The sequence below is a fragment of the Lemur catta genome, chromosome 12, assembly GCF_020740605.2.
Source record: "Lemur catta isolate mLemCat1 chromosome 12, mLemCat1.pri, whole genome shotgun sequence".
In the NCBI taxonomy this organism is placed as follows: Eukaryota; Metazoa; Chordata; class Mammalia; order Primates; family Lemuridae; genus Lemur; species Lemur catta.
In genome coordinates this window covers 27,702,866-27,722,419 of record NC_059139.1, presented here as the reverse complement: position 1 = coordinate 27,722,419, position 19,554 = coordinate 27,702,866, and the positions used below count along the sequence as shown (strand labels likewise).

Genomic DNA, 19,554 nt, shown 5'->3' with positions numbered 1-19,554 from the left:
CGCCTTCCATGTTTTGGTCGCAGCACACTTTCCATTTGGCCATTCTTGCCCTTTCCACCCCTTCTTCCTCAGCATAGGTGTAGAGCCCAATGGGGATATGTCCCTAGCCAGGACAAAAGCAGGTTAAGAGCTGGTTAGTTTTCATGCTGGGACGTGGATTCTCTTAGCCCTGCCTGCTCCATTTCCTCTGGAAACCACTGAGTAGCTGCTGCCAGTCAGGGTTGAAGCCCTGGATGGCTTCTCAGCCAGGCGGGGATCAGACTTTCCTGCCCTCCGCTTTGTAATTGTTTGAGATTTCTTAGTGGCAGACAGCCATCCATTTCCCTGTGTGTGCCCTTGTCATCCCTTCTCAGACCTCGTAGGCGAGTCTCGGCCAGTTGGCGCTAGGGGTTGGGGGCGACTTTTGGGTGTCGCGTCCGGGTCGCAGTTGTTCGCCGCTCGCCCCTGTCGCTGGCCCGGCGGTCCCGCCCGGCTCCCCATCACCCCGTCCTCTTCTTCCCCTCTTCCGCGGCGTCGCCGATCGCTCGCCACGCGTACGGGGGCCAGGTCGCGCCCCCGCCGTGTTGCCCGTTCGGGGCCGCGCTCGGGGGATGAGTGTCCCGGCGGTGACTCGCGGGACGCCGCGGCGTAGTCCGCCGTCGCGCGCCTGCCCCTGGGGTCGCCGCTGCCCACCGCCGCGCTGCGTGCCGTCAGCTCGGGCGCGGGACTAGGTTGGGGTGACGCCGCGTCTCGGCCGGTCCCCGCCGGGCCAAGGGGCCGCCCAGGCGCCTGGGAGAGAAGGGCGGTAATGGGGGGGGGTCTGGTCCTGTCGGCAGGCGGAGGGGGAAAAGGGGGCCGCCCGCCAGTCCCCGGCCCAGTCCCGGGCCGCGGGCCCCTCCCCGCAACCCCCTCCCTCCCTCGCGCGTCGCGGCGCGCCCCTCAGGGTCGGGGGCGGTCGAGGCGTGGTTTTCTCCCCACTGGCCCCGGTCCGCGCCCGCCGGCCGGTGCTCGGTCCCGTTGTCCCAGCGGCCTCTGACGCGCTCTTCTTCCCCGCCCACCTTTATGACGCTTCAACTGCCGCCGGGGCGGTCGGGGGCGGAGCCGGGAGGTATAGAGTCGGAGGGCCGGGGGCGGCGGTGGACCGTGGCGCCCCCAACTCAGTCGAGCGTGCGCGGCCGCTCCCGCCTCTTCTCTAGCCTCGCCGAGCCTCCGGGCAAGCGTTGAGACGCGCAGTCGTGCCACCGCACACCGTTGCCTCCCCTCGGAGAGGCGACCTCAGATCAGAGGTGGCCACCAGCTGAATTTAAGCATATTAGTCAGCGGAGGAAAAGAAACTAACCAGGATTCCCTCAGTAATGGCGAGTGAACAGGGAAGAGCCCAGCGCCAAATCCCGGCCCTGCGGTGGGGCGCGGGAAATGTGGCGCACAGAAGACCCACTCCCTGGCGCCGCTCGTCTGGGGGCCCCAGTGGTTCTGATCGAGGCCCAGCCCTTTGACGGTGTGAAGCCGGTAGCGGCCTCCGGCGCGCCAGCCCGGGTCTTCCCAGAGTCGGGTTGTTTGGGAATGCAGCCCAAGGCGGGTGGTAAACTCCATCTAAGGCTAAATGCCGGCAGGAGACTGATAGTCAGCAAGCACGGTAAGGGAAAGTTGAAAAGAACTTTGATGAGAGAGTTCAAGAGGGCGTGAAATCGTTAAGCGGTAAACGGGTGGGGTCCGCGCAGTCCGCCCGGAGGATTCAACCAGACAGCGTAGTCTGGCCGTGCCGGTGGTCCCGCGGATCTTTTCTGCCCACCCCTCCTTCCTCCCGATCCCTCCACCCGCCCTACCCCCCCCCGCCGCCCCTCCTCCCTCCTCCCGGGTTTGGGGGCCTTTGGCGGGCGGGGCCGGGGATGAAGTCGGCGGGGGACCGCCCTCCGGCTGGCGATCGGCCGCCGCGGGGCGCATTTCCACCGCTGGCGGTGCGCCGCGACCGGCTCCGGTACGGCTGGGAAGGCGGGCGGGGAAGGTGGCTCGGGGGTTCCGGTTCTCTCCGCCGCCCTTCCTCTCCGAGAGAGGGCGGGGGCGGGCCCAGGTCTCGAGTGTTACAGCCCTCCCTTGCCCCCCACCCTGCAGCAGCGCTCGCCGAATCCCCGGGCCCAGGAAGCAAGACCTGTCGCGGCACTCTCCCCCCTGCTGGCGCCCACCCGTGTGGCGTTTCCCCCGCGAGGGGACTATCCTCCGCTGGGGCATGCCCGTGACTGGGGGGGGGTCCAGGCCGCCCCTCCCACGGCGCGACCGCTCCCCCACCCCCTCCACGCTCTTCCCGGACCCTCCCCCTGGGGGGGGGGCGTCGGGGAGCCAGCGCGGCCGGGGGCGGGGCGGACTGTCCCCAGCGCGCCCCGGGCAGTTCGTGCTGTCTGGCCCGGGGGATTCTTTTCTCTCCAGGGGCCACACCGGAGTTTTTAAAAGCGAAGCGAGCGCATGGGGTCTGCGGCGATGTCGGCTACCCACCCGACCCGTCTTGAAACACAGACCAAGGAGTCTAAGGCTCGAGTCAGAGGCTCGCACGAAAGCCGCCGTGGGGCAATGAAGGTGAAGGCCAGCGCCGCTGGAGGGCTGGGGTGGGATCCCCAGGCTTCTCCAGTCCGCCAAGGGTGCACCACCGGCGGGTCTCGCCCCCTGCTCCGGGAAGGTGGAGCACCAGCACACGTGTTACCACTGGAAAGATGGTGAACTATGCCTGGGCAGGGCGAAGCCAGAGGAAACTCTGGTGGAGTTCCCTAGCGGTCCTGACATGCAAATCGGTCGTCCGACCTGGGTATAGGGGCGAAGACCAATCTAACCATCTAGTAGCTGGTTCCCGCCGAAGTTTCCCTCAGGATAGCTGGCGCTCTTGCAAACACTCGCCGCCACCGCAATTTTATCCGGTAAAGCGAATGATTAGAGGTCTTGGGGCCGAAAGGATCTCAACCTACTCTCTCTCTCTTTTTTAAACAATATTAATTCGTCTTTTTTTTTAAATTTCTTTGCCTGCTGTTCCATGGGTTGGATCAATCTATTCTCAAACTTTAAATGGGTGAGAAGCCCCGCTCGCTGGCGTGGAGCCGGCACGGAATGCGAGTGCCGACTGGGCCACTTTTGGCGCTGCGGGATGAACGGAATGCAGGGTTAAGGTGCCAGATGCTGACGCTCATCAGACCCCAGAAAAGGTGTTGGGTGATATAGACAGCAGGACGGTGGCCATGGAAGATGGAGTCAGCTAAGGAGTGTGTAACAACTCATCTGCGGAATCAACTAGCCCTGAAAATGGATGGCGCTGGAGCATCGGGCCCATACCCGGCGGTCGCTGGCAGTCGGGAGTGGACGGGAGCGACGGGGGACCATCGTCCGCCTCCCCAACTCGCCTCCTCTCACGGGGGTGAGTGTCGGGAGGGGCGCGTCGCCCCGTTCCCCTCGGAGGCTATGCTGTGACGAGTGGAAGGGTCGCTGCCGGGAGCCTTGAAGCCTAGGGCGAAGGCCAAGTGGAGCCGCTGGAAGTGCAGATCTTGGTGGTAGTAGCAAATATTCAAAGGAGAACTTTGAAGGCCGAAGTGGAGAAGGGTTCTATGTGAACAGCAGTTGAACATGGGTCAGTCGGTCCTGAGAGATGGGCAAGTGCCATTCCCAAGGGATGGGCAATGGCCTCCGTTGCCCTTAGCCGATGGAAAGTGAGTCGGGTTCAGATCCCCGAATCCGGAGTGGCGGAAATGGGCGCCACGAGGCGTCCAGTGCGGTAACGCGACCGATCCTGGAGAAGCCGGCGGGAGCTCCGGGGAGAGTTCTCTTTGTGAAGGGCAGGGCGCCCTGGAATGGGTTCACCGCGAGAGAGGGGCCATGCCTTAAAAAGCGTCGCAGTTCCGGCGGCCTCTGGTGAGCTCTGGCTGGCCCTTGAAAATCCCAGGGAGAGGGTGTAAATCTGGCAACCGGCCGTACCCTTATCCGCAGCAGGTCTCCAAGGTGAACAGCCTCTGGCATGTTAGAGCAATGTAGGTAAGGGAAGCCGGCAAGCCAGATCCATAACTTCGGAATAAAGATTGGTTCTAAGGGCTGGGTCGGTCGGGCTGGGCGCGCGCGGGGCCTGGACCAGGCACCGCCGCCCCCCTCACGCCCCGGGCACTCCTTCGTGGCTCTCCCCCGCCGGGCTCCCGGGACTTCCCTCCGCCGCCGGTCGGTTGCGGCCCCTCCTGCTCGCTTGCGCGCTCGCTCTCTCTCTCTCTCTCTCTCCTCTCCACCCTTCCGCCCCTCCCCGGGGGTAGTCGGGCGCGGCTCAGGAGGGGGCGGGGGGCGGAACGGAGCCAGGGGGAAGAGATGACGGCCGCGGCGGGGACCCGGGGCAGCGGGAGTCCTGGTCTACCGCGGCTGGGGGCGGGGGGCTGGGAACCACGGTTTCCGGCAGGCCGGCGCGGTCCCTCGCAGCGTCGCGCGCGTGCGTCCGGGACAGGAGGAGCCTCGGGGGAACGGGCGTTCTCCCCGCTTCCGTTCCCCACTTCAAGGCGCGCGCCGGTCCCCTCCCCGTCCGCCGCTGGTTCCGCCCCCCCCCCCACGGTTCCACGCGGCGCCTCGCCTCCACCGGCGCCTAGCAGCCGACTTACAACTGGTGGGGACCAGGGGAATCCGACTGTTTAATTAAAACAAAGCATCCCAAAGGCCCCCTGGCAAGTTTCGACGCGATGTGATTTCTGCCCAGTGCTCTGAATGTCAAAATGAAGAAATTCAATGAAGCCCGGGTAAATGGCGGGAGTAACTATGACTCTCTTAAGGTAGCCAAATGCCTCCTCTAATTAGTGACACGCATGAATGGATGAAGGAGATTCCCACTGTCCCCACCTACTATCCAGCGAAACCACAGCCAAGGGAACGGGCTTGGCGGAATCAGGGGGGAAAGAAGACCCTGTTGAGCTTGACTATAGTCTGGCACGGTGAAGAGACAGGTGTAGAATAAGTGGGAGCCCCCCAGCGGCCCCCACCCCGTTTCTGGTGTGGGGCGCGGCGGGGTCCGCTGGCCTTGTGAGCCCCCGGTGAAATACCACTACTCTTATCGTTTGTTTCACTGACTCGGTGAGTGGGGGAGCCGAGCCCCGAGGGGCTCTCGCTTCTGGCGCCAAGGAGACAGTGCCAGGTGGGGAGTTTGACTGGGGCGGTACACCTGTCAAACCGTAAGGCAGGTGTCCTAACGTGAGCTCAGGGAGGACAGAAACCTCCCGTGGAGCAGAAGGGCAAAAGCTCGCTGATTTTCAGTACGAATACAGATCGTGAAAGCGGGGCCTTAGGACCCTTCTGACCTTTTGGGTTTTAAGCAGGAGGTGTCAGAAAAGTTACCACAGGGACAACTGGCTTGTGGTGGCCAATCGTTCATAGCAACGTCGCTTTTTGATCCTTGGATGTTGGCTCTTCCTATCCTTGTGAAGCAGAATTCACTAAGTGTTGAATTGTTCACCCACCATCTGCGGGATTATGAATTAACGCCTCTAAATCAGAATCCCGCCCAGGCGGAAGGATATGGCAGCCTCAGTTGGCCTCAGTTGGCCTCGGATAGCCGGTCCCGTCAGCGAGGCTGGCTCCCCCGTTGGCGCCTGGCCCGCACACTCACGCCGGGTGCTGGAACCCGGTGCAGTGCGGAGCGCCCCTCGTCCTAGGAAACGGGTTGCGGCTGGAAGGGCGGCCGCCCCTTCGCCCTTCAGGCAACGCAGGTTGGTGGGGAACCTGGTGCTAAACCATTCTAGACCACGTGCTTCTGGGTCGGGGTTTAGTATGTAGCAGAGCAGCTCCCTCGCTGTGATCTATTGAAAGTCAGCCCTCCACACAAGCGTTTGTCGCGTCGGGTACACGCGCATCCCACCGGCAGCGCGCACGAGGTGAGTCTCCGGGAGTCCTGCCTTGTCCCATCGCTCCGTCCCTCCGCACCCCCACCCCACGCCCTGGGCTTCGGTGGAGGGGCGGGGATTGGGCCGTCGGTCGAGGGGGAAGTAGGGCCAGGGGATGCCCTCCCCGCCGCCCGGCATCCCGCCTCGGGGTGGCCCGTCCCCCCGCCGCCTCTTTCCCGCATACCCCGCAGGGGCTTGTCCTCCCGGCTGGGGCCGGGGTTCCGGGGAGCGCGGTTGGGGGTGGGCGACCCACGCTGCGGCGGCCGTGGGCGGTGAGGGGCCCGCGTGCCGCCCCCTGTCCCGGGGGTGGGGTGGCCGCGCGGGCCCTGTGGGGGCGGCTGTCCGGCCGCCGCGGACCTCTCCCCAGCCGCAGGGGTGGAGGGGGTCGTTCGGTCCGGGCTCTGCCTGCCTTCACTGCCCTCCTGCTTTCCCGAGAGTCGAGGTCGACCAGAAGGTCGGCTGTCGGCGGGGCGCGAGGCGCAGGGTCCCGGTCCCGGTCCCGGTCCCCGTCGGGGTAGAGCGAAAAGGTCTCACGGTGTCGGGCTCACGCTTCCGCCCCAGCCGCGGTCCACGGGGTCGACCAGATGTCCTCGTCACCGGTCACAGTCTCTGCTGGAGGCTGGAATCGGCCCATGCGGCCTCGTCGACCCTGGGGGTCTCCGGGAAAACAGCGCTCTTCCTCCCTGGGAGAGAGCTCTGCAGCTGCAGCTTCTTGACTCCCTCTGAATTCCTTACTACGTGCCCAAAGGTATGACTTTTTCTTTCTCTTTCTTGCTCTTCCTTTCTTTACTCTCCCCCCCCTTTTTCCTTTTTCCTTTTTTTTGCCCCCAAACACATGCAATCATCACTCGTGAACTATAATGGGACGTGGCGTGACTTTCATTTCCCGCCCCCTCCTCTCCCCTCCCGCGCTGGCAATGATCGCCCGGGCTGGTGTGCCTCTGAACTCTCCGGTCGACCAGATATCTGTGGTGTACACTGCCTCTGCACTCGTTCGCTGGTTGACCAGATGTCTAGACGGGCTCTGTCTGGGATGGATTTGGCTCCTGTGGCCCCATTGCCCCTAGGGGTCGCCCTCTGATCAGTTATTCTTCAGGCTCGGGACGAGGGGCTCGGGGCAGTGTTCCTCTCGGAGTTTGTGTCTGCAGCTTGTTGATTTGCTCTTACCCCCTTACTACGTGACCAACGGTGTGACTTTCTTTTTTCCCTTTCATTTTATTTATTTTCTCTTTTCCTTTTCCTGCCCCCTTTTTTTTCCTGTATTCGTTGCTTCACGTCACACGGGTGATGTGCCGACACACTAGGACCATGCTTATGAACTATAAAGGGCTCTGGGATGACTTTGTAATTATTTTCTTTTCTCTGCCCTCGCTCCCTCCTCCCCCCCCTCTTTCTCCCTCCCTCCCTCCCTCCCTCTCCCCTGTCATCGCGCTGAGAATGAGCTCCCGAGCTCGCGTGCCAGCCTGGAAATCGGCTGCAGACGCCATGGCCTCGGGACGGCTGTTGCCCTCGGCCTCCATTGCCAGTGCCTTGGGGTCGACCGGATGTCTCTGGCGAATTGAGCCGTGGAATAGTAGCTTCATGGTCACTAGGTGTCGCTCTCCAGTCAGCACTCTTCCTTCTCGATGTGACTTGTGTTTCTTTTTTAAAACTTCTTTCTTCCTCTTTTTTATCTCTTTCTCTCTTTTTCTTTTTTCGCGTCAGATGGGTGATGTGTGGACGAAACGCAGTGTGAGGGAGAAGACACGTCTCACACGTGGGCGTGAAGACCCAATCATCACGCTTCTGAGCTACAAATGGATCTGGTACGACTTTTTAATTGTTTTCTTTTTTTCTTTCTTTTTTCTATTTTCTTTGTTTTAATTAGTAAGACTGAGAATGCCTGTTACTCCGTAGAGCTGACGGGTGAAGTCCCCAGCATGTAGCCTAGGGAGGGTACGTCTGTCTCTTTATTACAAAAAAATTACTTGACATTACTCCCCCGCGCCCCCCCCCCCCCGCAACCCCTGCCCCACAACCACTCGACAACCAGGGACAATGGTATGTACGTCCTCGTCGACGTATTATTTATGGGATGGGGGCAAAGGAAATACTGGTCCCGTAAAAACACTCCCTCTCTCCACCAGTGACTCTCTCAGCCAACTAAGATCTTTATGTCCCAGAACTTTATTCTGCTCTCCCTGTTAGTAGCAGGACGACAACGACTGTTGCAGCACCATCACCACCACCACCACCATAATTTTTCACGGCCGGGCGCGGTGGCTCACGCCTGTAATCCTAGCACTCTGGGAGGCTGAGGCAGGTGGATCGCTCGAGGTCAGGAGTTCGAGACCAGCCTGAGCAAGGAGTGAGACCCCCGTCTCTACTAAAAATAGAAAGAAATTATCTGGCCAACTAAAAATATATATATATATCGAAAAAATTAGCCGGGCATGGTGGCGCATGCCTGTAGTCCCAGCTACTCGGGAGGCTGAGGCAGGAGGATCGCTTAAGCCCAGGAGTTTGAGGTTGCTGTGAGCTAGGCTTATGCCACGGCACTCACTCTAGCCCGGGCAACAGGGTGAGAGTCTGTCTCAAAAAAAAAGAAAAGAAAGAAAGAAAGAAAAAGAGTCTCTGGTTACCTTCTCTCTCACCTATATCGGATTGGGTCTTATGGAAAAAAAAACATACTAAAGAAAGCAGAGCAACATTTGTTTCTGAAGAAACTGATCAGACATTGCTGATGAGCTGGTATTCCCTATTTCAGTAAACCAAGAAGGCCTATTGTCATGAGGATGTGAGGGGTCCGGGTAGGATTGGATGGTTACTCTTAAACTATACAAAGCAGACAGACTATGGCACATGTGATTTTAGTAAAGAGAATAAATGGTGACCTCTTTGCCGAGTTTGGCCTTAGCATGCAAAAGGGAAATAAATGTGTGATAGGATGCTCAATTTTTACTCTGGAAACAGATGTTGGGCACTGAACTGAAAACACTGAATTTTTTATCCTCCTTGATACTCACACACACTTAGAGGAGGCCAAAAAAAAAAAAAAAAAACTGAGCTTAGAAGCTATCCCTAAAACTTGGATTTTATGTTCCCTTGCCTTTTCATAACTGAGCAACACACAACATTAAAGAATGGACATAAACTTCCAAAAGGTTTATATGTGGCCCCATTTATTTATTTATTTTTTCAGTCAGAGTCTCGCTCTGTTGCCCTGGCTAGAGTGCCATGGCATCAGCCTAGTTCACAGCAACCTCAAACTCCTGGGCTTAAGCAATCCTTCTGCCTCAGCCTCCCAAGTAGCTGAGACTACAGGTATGTGCCACCTTGCCTGGGTAATTTTTTTTTCTATATATATTTTTAGCTGTCCAGATAATTTCTTTTTTTTTTTTTTTTGAGACAGAGTCTCACTTTGTTGCCTGGGCTAGAGTGAGTGCCGTGGCGTCAGCCTAGCTCACAGCAACCTCAAACTCCTGGGCTTAAGTGATCCTACTGCCTCAGCCTCCCGAGCAGCTGGGACTACAGGCATGCACCACCATGCCCGGCTAATTTTTTTTTTCTATATATATTTTAGTTGGCCAGATAATTTCTTTCTATTTTTTTAGTAGAGACGGGATCTCGCTCTTGCTGATCTCGAACTCCTGACCTCGAGTGATCCACCTGCCTCAGCCTCCCAGAGTGCTAGGATTACAGGCGTGAGCCACCGCGCCCGGCCTGTCCAGATAATTTCTTTCTATTTTTAGTAGAGATGGGGTCTCACTCTTGCTCAGGCTGGTCTTGAACTCCTGCCCTCGAGCCATCCTCCCACCTCAGCCTCCCAGAGTGCTAGGATTACAGGCGTGAGCCACTGCGCCCGGCCCCCTTTTATTTATTAATGTTACAAGACCTTAATTATTCGTGCCCTGAATCTGATATTCAAGTTATCCTTGTGGCCAAAGCATTTGCATAGTAAATGACAGGGAAAGAAGACTATCACATGAATAGATGACAAGGAATGGGAGTACTGCTGAAATTCCAAGTAGCCTATGTTTCTGAAAATACCAATTAGCCCCTATGATGAATTCAAAGAATAGATCTAAATTTCTGACCTTAAAAGATATTTCCTCCCATGGTGTCACAGATAAAAATAAAACTCCATCCTAGCACTTTGGGAAGCATAGGTGAGAGGATTGCTTGAGGCCAGGAGTTTGAGGCTGCAGTGAGCTATGATGATGCTACTGCAATTTAGCCTGGGAAACAAGAGTGAGAGTCTGTCAAAAAAAAAAAAAAAAGAAAGAAAGAAAGAAAGAAAAAGAAAGAAACAGAAAGAAAGAAAGAAAGAAAGAAAAGAAAGAAAGAAAGAAAGAAAGAAAGAAAGAAAGAAAGAAAGAAAGAAAAAGAAAAGAAAGAAAAAAGAGAAGTCAATCTATCCATTGCATTTTCTACCTTTCAGGGGACTGAGCTTCAGCAGGGTGATGTGATTTGACAAAGTTCATTTTGCTAACAAATAAAGCACTGGGGTTTAAACTCTGAGTTTTCTAAATCCAGCATATCCCCCTACCCACCATACTGTGCCACCTCTGAGAGTATATATCCAACAGAGAGCTGTGGAGGCCATTCTTGGACAGATAAGAGTCAACTAGTGGAGATCATGCAATCTCTGCTTTGCAGTCAGTCTACAGGCATGTGGAGCCATTAAAACTGCATGTGAGGAAAATAGCATGTCATAGGAAAACAGAAACATTATCTGCTATAGACAGATAAAATTTAGGAAAAGAACTGAAACCTCTCTTCCTCTTACAGTGCTTTCTGGTCAGATGCTGATCCCTTCGATTCACAGATTCAGATACATCATTCAACGTAAGCATTGTCAACAAGTCACTCATTGCAACTTTCCGAAATTTCTAGGCTATATCATACTTATAAAGACGATCACTTATGTGAAGACACCAGCCCTCCAAAAAAAAAACCAAAACCAAAACAGAAACCCACTTGTCTCTGTTGTGGAAATCAAGATCAGCTTTTATGAAATCCACTAAATTCACATAAGAAGTAAAATATAATCATACTGACATGTGCAATTTTAATCTTAGAACAGAATGCATGGTGCTCCTTATCATCTTAGATACTGTCAACAGAAAGCATTTCAGTGGATAAACAATCTCCATGAGCTTTTCTACAGAGATGAACCAAGGGGCAGGGGAAGATAAATAATGGGGGTTGAGGATCAGATAAATGACTGAAAAACAAAAACAACCACTTCCTGGTTCCTCAATACAAGCATTAATTTAAAGGGTATATTTGTATACCTAGGTGGAAAGTGGAAGCAGCTTTAAAAAAAAAAAAAATTGCTGTGAGCCCTGGTTATGATATGGCCATAAGGGCTAGCTCTTGGTGTAAGGCTGGTGGCAGGTACCCCTCCCTTCCCTAATGGAAAAAAGAAGTCGCTCCTATCCCTCAATACTGCCCCAAAGCTGAAACAAAGAAATTCCTCACTCCTCGCACCGACATCTCCTGGCCAAAGAAACTCCCATCCCCCAGTCCTAAGAACCTATATAAACCCACTCAGACTTCTGGGCAGCGCGGCCTCGCTGTTATCACTCCGTGGGTCCCCTGAGGCTCGCCCGGGTCTCTCTCTCTCTCTCAAGGACTCGTTACCCCCACTCGGGAGCGCCCCAATAAAGCCTCTTTACTTATCCCTTTCAACTCTGCTTGTCTTTCTCTGGCGCCGGCTACTTCAAAGAAACCTTACACTTGGAAGGTGTAAAAAAAATATACTGTGGCTTATGCCAATTTGGGATGCACAAAGATAAGCTTGAGCACCACGACCATCGGAAAATGTGAATACCTAGCTAGCGATCCGGATCAGACATAATATAAAAGAAAAAGCTCCCATGGATAAAAGAATGTGAACATGATTGACTTATCAATGGAAAAGGACCCCAAAACACTGCAAAATAATTTAAAGAGTTTATTCTGAGCCTAACGTCCGTGACCATGGTCCAGAGAGCTACACCCAAGAACCCTTGATTGAGCAAGTGGTCCCATTGTGGTGGGGTGAGTTACAGTTTGGCTTCATACATTTTAGGGAGACAGGAATTACATGTAAAATCACAAATCAATACATGGAAGGGGGGCTGGGCGCGGTGGCTCAAGCCTGTAATCCTAGCACTCTGGGAGGCTGAGGCAGGCGGATCATTTGAGCTCAGGAGTTCGAGACCAGCCTGAGCAAAAGCAAGACCCCATCTCTGCTAAAAATAGAAAGAAATTATCTGGCCAACTAAAATATATATAGAAAAAATTAGCCGGGCATGGTGGCACATGCCTGTAGTCCCAGCTACCTGGGAGGCTGAGGCAGTAGGATCGCTTAAGTCCAGGAGTTTGACGGTGCTGTGAGCTAGGCGGATGCCACGGCACTCACTCTAGCCCGGGCAACATAAGCGAGACTCTGTCTCAAAAAAAAAAAAAAATTACATGGAAGGGGTACATTGGTCTGGCCCCAAAAGGCAGGACATTTGGAAGTGGGGGGTGGGTGGGGCGTGGTGTACAGGTTTACAGCTGGTTTTAAAGATTCTCTGAGTTGGCCGGGCGCGGTGGCTCATGCCTGTAATCCTAGCTCTGGGAGGCCGAGGCGGGTGGATCACTCGAGGTCAGGAGTTGGAGACCAGCCTGAGCAAGAGTGAGACCCCGTCTCTACTAAAAATAGAAAGAAATTATCTGGCCAACTAAAAAATATATATACAAAAAAAATTAGCCGGGCATGGTGGCTCATGCCTGTAGTCCCAGCTACTAGGGAGGCTGAGGCAGTAGGATCGCTTAAGCCCAGGAGTCTGAGGTTGCTGTGAGCTAGGCTGATGCCACGGCACTCACTCTAGCCCAGGCAACAAAGTGACACTCTGTCTCAAAAAAAAAAAAAATAAAAAAATAAAGATTCTCTGATTTGCAACTGATGAAAGAAATCAACCTCTGCCTAAAGGCTTGGAATGTTTTCAGTTAAGATAAGGATGTCTGCTAATCACAGACAAGCCACTGGACGTTTACCCAAAACTAAGTGCTCCATAGTTATGTAAACGGTTGGCCTGCAAGATATGGGTTAAGCTTTGTCCTGCCTGGCCTTAGGCCCGTCAGCCATTCGGTATCTCGTTACAAAAACTGACTCCATCAGGGAGGGGTGTCTGACTTCCCCTGCCCTTGTGGCCAGCAGCTCAGGTTTAAAGATTTTCTGGGGTCCCCTGGGCCAACTAGGGGACGGGGGGTCCATTCAGGCAGCTGGCGGTAGGGGGCAGGGGGGCGGCTTAAGATTTTATTGTAGTTCATAGACTCCAGAAATGATGTTTCCCTGGGAAAGATATACCAGTTCCTGAAACCTCTCATTCAGTTAGTCTGGCCCCTGAGGTCGTCTCCCTGCCCCCACTCCTCCCCTCCGCTGGGGCAGAGCCGGGGCGGAAAGGCCCAAGAGGGGAGGCGCCTGGGGGAAGTGCCGCTCCCAGAACGAGGCTCGTCTCGGCCCCACGTAACCCTGCCACCGCGACCACTTCGCCTGAGGAGGTGCCCAGCAAGTCGTGCTTCTGCCCCTCGGGGTGGCCTGCGGGATGGGGGCGGGGTATGAGTTCCCGGCCCAAGAGGAAACCGCTAGCCTGGCCGCCCATGTGGACGCGCCCCGCCCGGGTGGAGCCCTTCCGCCGCCCCTCCTCCCCCTCGCCTCCTTCACCCGCACAGGGCCCCGCCTCCTCTCCCCCTCCCCCGGCCGCGCTGACTGCGCATGCGCGCTCGCTCGTTACCGCCCTCCCCCCCCCACCGGGACTTCTCTCCCGTTGAGCCGCTTTCAGCCGTGACTCGCTCGGCGGGTTGCGGCTTCTAAGCCTGCATCGCGGCCGTGGCACAGCGCATGGGGGAGGGGAGGGAGTGTAAGTCGGTCACTCGGGGTGTGTGTGTGGGGGGGCGCTAAAAAATCAGTCCCCTCCGTCTCCTACCTCAGGAAAACCCCCAAACCCTTGGAGAACTGCCACCGCCCGCTACCGTGGGGGCTGGGAGCTTACTTTGTGTCCTTGTGGCCCAGTCCAAGGGGGCTGGGCTGCCAAGCAGATCCTCTTGGGAGGGAGGCAGAAAGGGCCCAGGCCTGGCCGGGGGTGGGTTGGACCCATCCACCCCCGGGTGTGGACTGGCTACCGAAAGCTCGGCCACTTGTCCACGCGGCGGAATAACGAGGACAAGCGGTTTGAGGAGGAAGGAAAGACAGAGTCTACTTTGTCGGCAAAGGAGGAAATAGGGTAGACCTTCTCGTCTCAAACCCCCAAATTTCCTGAACGCAGGCCTAGGCAGAAATACAGAGCTTTTGAAGGGCGGGTTCTCAGCTTCAGGCAGTTACTGTGGTTAACTAACCGTCCCATCTCTGCTGAGAAGAAAGCCTGTGAACTCTGCGCCCCCTACCGCGGGGAGGGGCCGGGGCTGGGAGCCACCTGGGAGTTATAACAAAAGACTTGAGGCGCCTCAAGGATGCAGGCCGGGCTGCAAGTTCCCAAACGCTTGGGGGAAGTTTTAAAAAGACAGAAAATCTTCCTGCCCTCTTTTTTTTTCCCAGACTATTTTCTCTGTGACAGACTCAGCACCCTCCCTCCCGTGCAGGCCTATTTGTCCTCAATCATCCGCAAGTTTCACGAGGAGGAGGTGCTCTCTCGCTCTCCCACCCTGTTTCTTCCTTTGGGAAATCCTCAGCCCTGTTCCACACACTCAAGGTGGTGGGCCTACTCCAGCCACCAGCCACCTCCTGGGCCGCCTCCCGCCCCGCACCCCAAATGGGGTAGGTGTACAGACAGGAGCACACCCCACGGAGGGCGCCTGGGGATGAAGAGTTGTGGTGGTCAAATGGGGGGTGGGGGAGGGGAGTGGCTGGCATTTGGCAAATGGTGACAAGGTGTAGCCATCCAGGCTTCTCTGAAAAGTGGGACTGTGAGCCTGAGAGTGCCAACGTCGATGGATGTGGTCACTGCTGTGGGATGTCTCTTTTATCACGATGTAACACCGAAGCAAACCCTTGTCCCACTTGGTCGCAGAGGGTTCTGGGCAATTTAGAAAAGCCATAATGTGGCCATTCGGAATACTTCCTGCCTCTTCAGGATCAAAAATTAGAAAGGAACACGGGTTTTGTATTAACCTACCAAAGGCAGGGAGAATTTTAGCCTTTCAAAGGCTGCCCTGGCCCTGTCTCAGGGCAGTGGCACCCCAAGTTCCATGACATTTCTGGACTCAGCTGACTTCTTTAGCCATCTGATGGGATGCCCCTGCCAGGTGGCCACTCACTCACCCCTTCAGTTCAACCCTGTACCAGGAAGTGTTGTCTTCTTCCTAACCACTGTGGGGGGACTGGGTGGTGATGTGCGTGTGTGTGGAGGGGGAATGGGGCAGACCCACAGGTCTGGCCACAGTGGGCCCGTGGCAGCATGGGATTCTCCCGGAAGGGAGGCAGGGTGGCACTACGGCACAGAAGCCTGCCGCCAGTGGCCACGAGGATCGGGGAGCACATTAAACGGGTGGCCGAGGCCGGGATGGCTTGGCCTGAGATGCAGCCACCGAGAGCCACCTGGGTCCTGGAGGGTCAGCCTGAGAAGCCCTGCAGCAAGATGTCTCTCTGGCAGAGCAGGCACTGAGTCCAGAAGTCAAGACAGCTGGGAGGCCTGGGAGACTGAGGCCCTGGGTCTCAGGTCCTGGAGTGGCAGGGGGCAGTTCCAGGAGGGCCCAGGCTCCAGAGGCCATGACCGTCCCGGTGGAGGAGGTCTAGGCCGGGTGTGGTATGCTCTGGGATGAGGGGGTTGGGGTGACAGGCAGGGGGAATGACACCTTCACTCAGACATGCCCTCAGTCATGAAGATGTATGCAGAGGCTACTATTTGCCGGGCATTGAGCCAGGTGACATAAACCACCGGTGTGTTCCTTCACTGAGATGGTGTCATGTCCTCCCTTGCAAAGGATGAGACGGGAAATGCGCTGATAATCCTAGGAGGTCTCAAGTCGTAGGGTAGAAAAGAAGCCTGGCATGAGTCGTAGACATCTTTCCTCTGGAAAGGTGGGTACTTGGAGTAGCGTGACTGCAGGTGAGTTTTCAGCATTGCCTCAAGTTCTCAGCTAGTATCGCTCTGAGTGTCTGGTCACAGTGGACCACTGTGGTTGGAGGGATGGTGAAGGAAGAGCGGATCTCAGGAAAAGCTTCGGGCCTGGCGGCATTGTCCCATGCACTGAGGAGACACCCAAAAAAAGTGTCATGCCTTGTTCCGTCCAGGTGTTTTGTAGAATCTGTAGTGATACCAATCCACCTTTGTGCACAATAGAAGCATTTCCTAAAAAAATAACATATTTGTTTGCTTCATTTTAAGAAGATATAGGTGGCTCCCAGAAGATGTTCCTCTTCCCTTCTATTGTTAACGTGAGCTCTCCTGAATCTCTCCAAGTAAAGTAAAAGCAAGTGGATGTAAATGACATTTAGTTACATTGCATTTTGTAGAAACACATACATGAGTGGGGTGTGTGTGTGTGTTTTGTTCTTTTTAAAAAGCATACCCTGCCCACGTTTCATGGTAGCAAATGCACTATAAATCATGTGTCATTTCTTCAGTGGGCTGGCTTCTTGCATTTCCTTCCTTCCTTCCTTCCTTCCTCCCTCCCTCTCTCCTTTTTTCTCTGTCTCTCTTTGTTTTTCCTTCTATGTAAGAAAATAATCTCATGGAGACCTAATCCATTTCTAAGGCCTTAATTATTTTTTTCTAGGTTAAATATGAATTTATGAGCCCAGATGTGGCATTTGGTCAGATGTGGCCTGCCTGGATCTCTGGCCTCCAAAGAGAGGTTTGACAAACGATCCCTTGGGCAGAGTCCGTCGTGGCTTTCTCGTTAACGTTTGCCATGGTGAGATCAAACCAATTGCTGTGATCATTACCGTCACCTGACTGAGTCAAACGTTACCGCCCGACTTTGTCTTGCATTGTTCCAATGGTCCAGGAAGGGACAACGCATGAAAAGTGCACAAGGAAGACAGAGGTGCATTTTGCCTTCCTCCAGCCAGTGGAACGCTCAGCACTGCTTTCTTTCAGAGCTGAGTTGAACCGGTATGGTGTCCAGACAGGCCGCAGTCCTGTTATTGTGCATTCTTTGACCACTTGGAAAGCTACTAGCACGATCCCGGCCTCATTCACGCAGACTACAGAGTTATGACCCCATGTGTGCCCTCCGTGGTGGGCAGGGTGATCTGCTCTCGCCCACCCAGGGTGGTGTCCCCCACTGCCACCCCACCCCATCTTTGCGTTTACAGAAAACAAACACAAACAGAAGAGAGGGAGCCCAAGGAGGAACATATGTTATCCAGGTTATCTTGGAAGGCTTCCTTTGCCATTTCTGAGGAATCACGCTTTTGGATGTGATCCACCCATATCATTCATCATGGGAACATACCTGTGATGAAACAGAACTGGCTATTCAGAATGGTTGAGAAGTGAGAAGTGGGCGGACCCTGATTTTTTTGGATGTGGTATGTATTCGTGAGGGAGAAAAGTTTTCACAGGAATGTGTATCATGGTAGTGCTTATGTGAGAGGCAACAGAAAACGTAAGATGCACTCAAATTCACTAGAGATGCACAGATCTGAAGCTCTGCTGGAAGAAAAACTGTCCCCCTTCCTTCCTGCCACCGTCTCGAGTGTCAGTGAATTATAGGGGAAGCTCCTGAAGGAACCATATGGCTTTCATGGGACATACATCTGTCTGGGCCCAGAGACTTCCACGTGAAGTACTTTGAATTCAAGGATTTCATGCAGGTGGCACTTATTTCTTTTCAAGAAAAATGTTTCTGTCTCCTTAAGGACAGATGAAATGGTGAATTTCTTGTAAACTCAGACAGGGGATGGGCGGACAGATGACTGAGTGGATGTGTGTTGTCGAGAAAAAGGCTGCTTTTGACAAAGTGGCTCTTGGAAGATCACCTTCTTTCTCGTGTTGTCTTCTGGCTGTCTCCTGTAGTTTTATTTATTGACTTACTTATTTATTTTTCCTTTTGGCTTGAATCCATTCTTTTCATTTCAGCATCTCATGTGACGTCCTGTTCTGAGAGGAACTTGGAAACGTTTCCTTGTGTTGCATCTTTTCAGGCTCTGTACGACTGACGAGCATCATTCCTCTTCAGTCCCTGGACTCTTTGCTAGCCAGGCCTTAATTCTCCACTTTGTAAACCCCAGATTGGATCTCCACCCAGAATCCCGTAGAGACCCGCTGAATCGGTTTGGACTGGGACGTCTTGTAGACCTTACCTATTAAAAACTGATCCATTGCTCGCTTCAGCAGCACATACACTAAAATTGGAACGATACAGAGAAGATTAGCATGGCCCCTGTGCAAGGATGACACGCAAATTTGTGAAGCATTCCATAAAAAAGAAAAAAACAAAAAACTGGTCCAGGCCGGGCTTGGTGACTCATGCCTGTAATCTTAGGCCAAGGCGGGAGGATCGATGGCTTGAGGTCAGGAGTTCGAGACCAGCCTCTGCAAAATCGAGACCCCTGTCTCTACCAAAAATAGAAAAAATTAGCTGGGCATGGTGGCACATGCCTGTAGTCCTACCTACTTGGGAGGCTGAGGTAGGAGGATCACTTGAGCACAGGAGTTTGAGGCTTCCAGTGAGTGAACTATGTCCCCCACCTCTAACAAAATTACAACAAAATAAAATAAAATAAAATGAAGCTCAGAAAAAAAGTACTATTTAGTGAGACCGATCATAAGAACACAGGGGGAGATAGAAGCCACTGCTGTGGTATAAAATTGCATAAATATTACCCGTTTCTGTGTGCGTGCGTTTTCTGACAAATGACCCCTTTTGCTACTGGGCCGGGACTAGAGTCCCAGTTTGGGACTGTAGGATTCACCGCACTAGACTCCTGACTGATTCGACATAGGGTTAGCTCTGTGTAAACACTGTTTAGATGTGGTGTTTTATGGACTTCTGTCCTTTGGGAGAAATGACTGGCCCCGGGGAACAGGAGTGAGTGAATGTACCGACCGTCTTCTCCCATCTCTCTCTCTCTCTCTCTCTCTCTCTCTCTCTCTCTCTGACACACACACACACACACACTATTACTGGGAGTGCCCACTTCATGCGCTTTGGTCCACCATGACAGATACTCCAACTGTGAGATCATCATGAGTGGTTGTGCCTAAGCTCCACTTTGAACCTCTCTGTACTGTTCATGTGTCTTCAGCAGGTCCTGCCTCCACCCATGGCCTCTAGCACAGGCCGATGGTGCCCTCTCCTCTTTTGGCAGGGGGCCTAGGCCCTGCCATGCCCGGCCCCCCTCCTCCCCCGGGGCTCTCTGTTCTACTAGTTGTGGGGAGGGTGCCCAGGGGCTGAGAGATGTGGTCCAAGAGGAGCCAGGAGGAGGCCCAGGAGGACCCAGAGTGCACCCACTCCTGCTCCCATTCTCCCTCCCCCACCAGGGAACCCAATCTTTCCAGGCTGACACTTGGATCAGTGGACGATGGGGGTCACTTAGCAGCGGGTGGATGTTATGGAAAAATCTGGTCTGCGTGTTGAGACCTCCTGCCACAGAGATGGCTCTGGCAAACAGCTTCGGGCTGCCCCACCCTGGCCCCTGGGCAGGCCCTATGAATGTGTTCTCTTTGTCCTTTACTTCTTTCTTCCTTTCACCAGCCAGCATATTCTAAAAATATGGAGTGTATCATAGTTCCAT

General features: G+C 54.5%; 1 protein-coding gene, 2 non-coding genes and 1 pseudogene across 3 annotated transcripts; 3 read left to right on the top strand and 1 right to left on the bottom strand.

The window, feature by feature from the left end:
- Positions 1-1,249: 1,249 nt before the first annotated feature.
- Positions 1,250-5,811, top strand: LOC123648761 (annotated as a pseudogene).
- A 165-nt stretch (positions 5,812-5,976) lies between these two features.
- Positions 5,977-10,985, top strand: LOC123648145. The gene is made up of 4 exons (XM_045565871.1): positions 5,977-6,609; positions 7,566-7,666; positions 10,632-10,688; positions 10,922-10,985. The coding sequence occupies exons 1-4, from the start codon at positions 5,977-5,979 to the stop codon at positions 10,983-10,985; spliced, it is 855 nt and encodes a 284-aa protein (XP_045421827.1).
- On the bottom strand, positions 7,560-7,663 carry LOC123648756. Its single transcript, XR_006738770.1, has one exon. It is a non-coding gene; the product is annotated as a small nucleolar RNA U13 (small nucleolar RNA).
- A 7,153-nt stretch (positions 10,986-18,138) lies between the features above and the next one.
- LOC123648692 lies at positions 18,139-18,245 on the top strand. The gene has a single exon (XR_006738718.1). It is a non-coding gene; the product is annotated as a U6 spliceosomal RNA (small nuclear RNA).
- Positions 18,246-19,554: the final 1,309 nt, after the last annotated feature.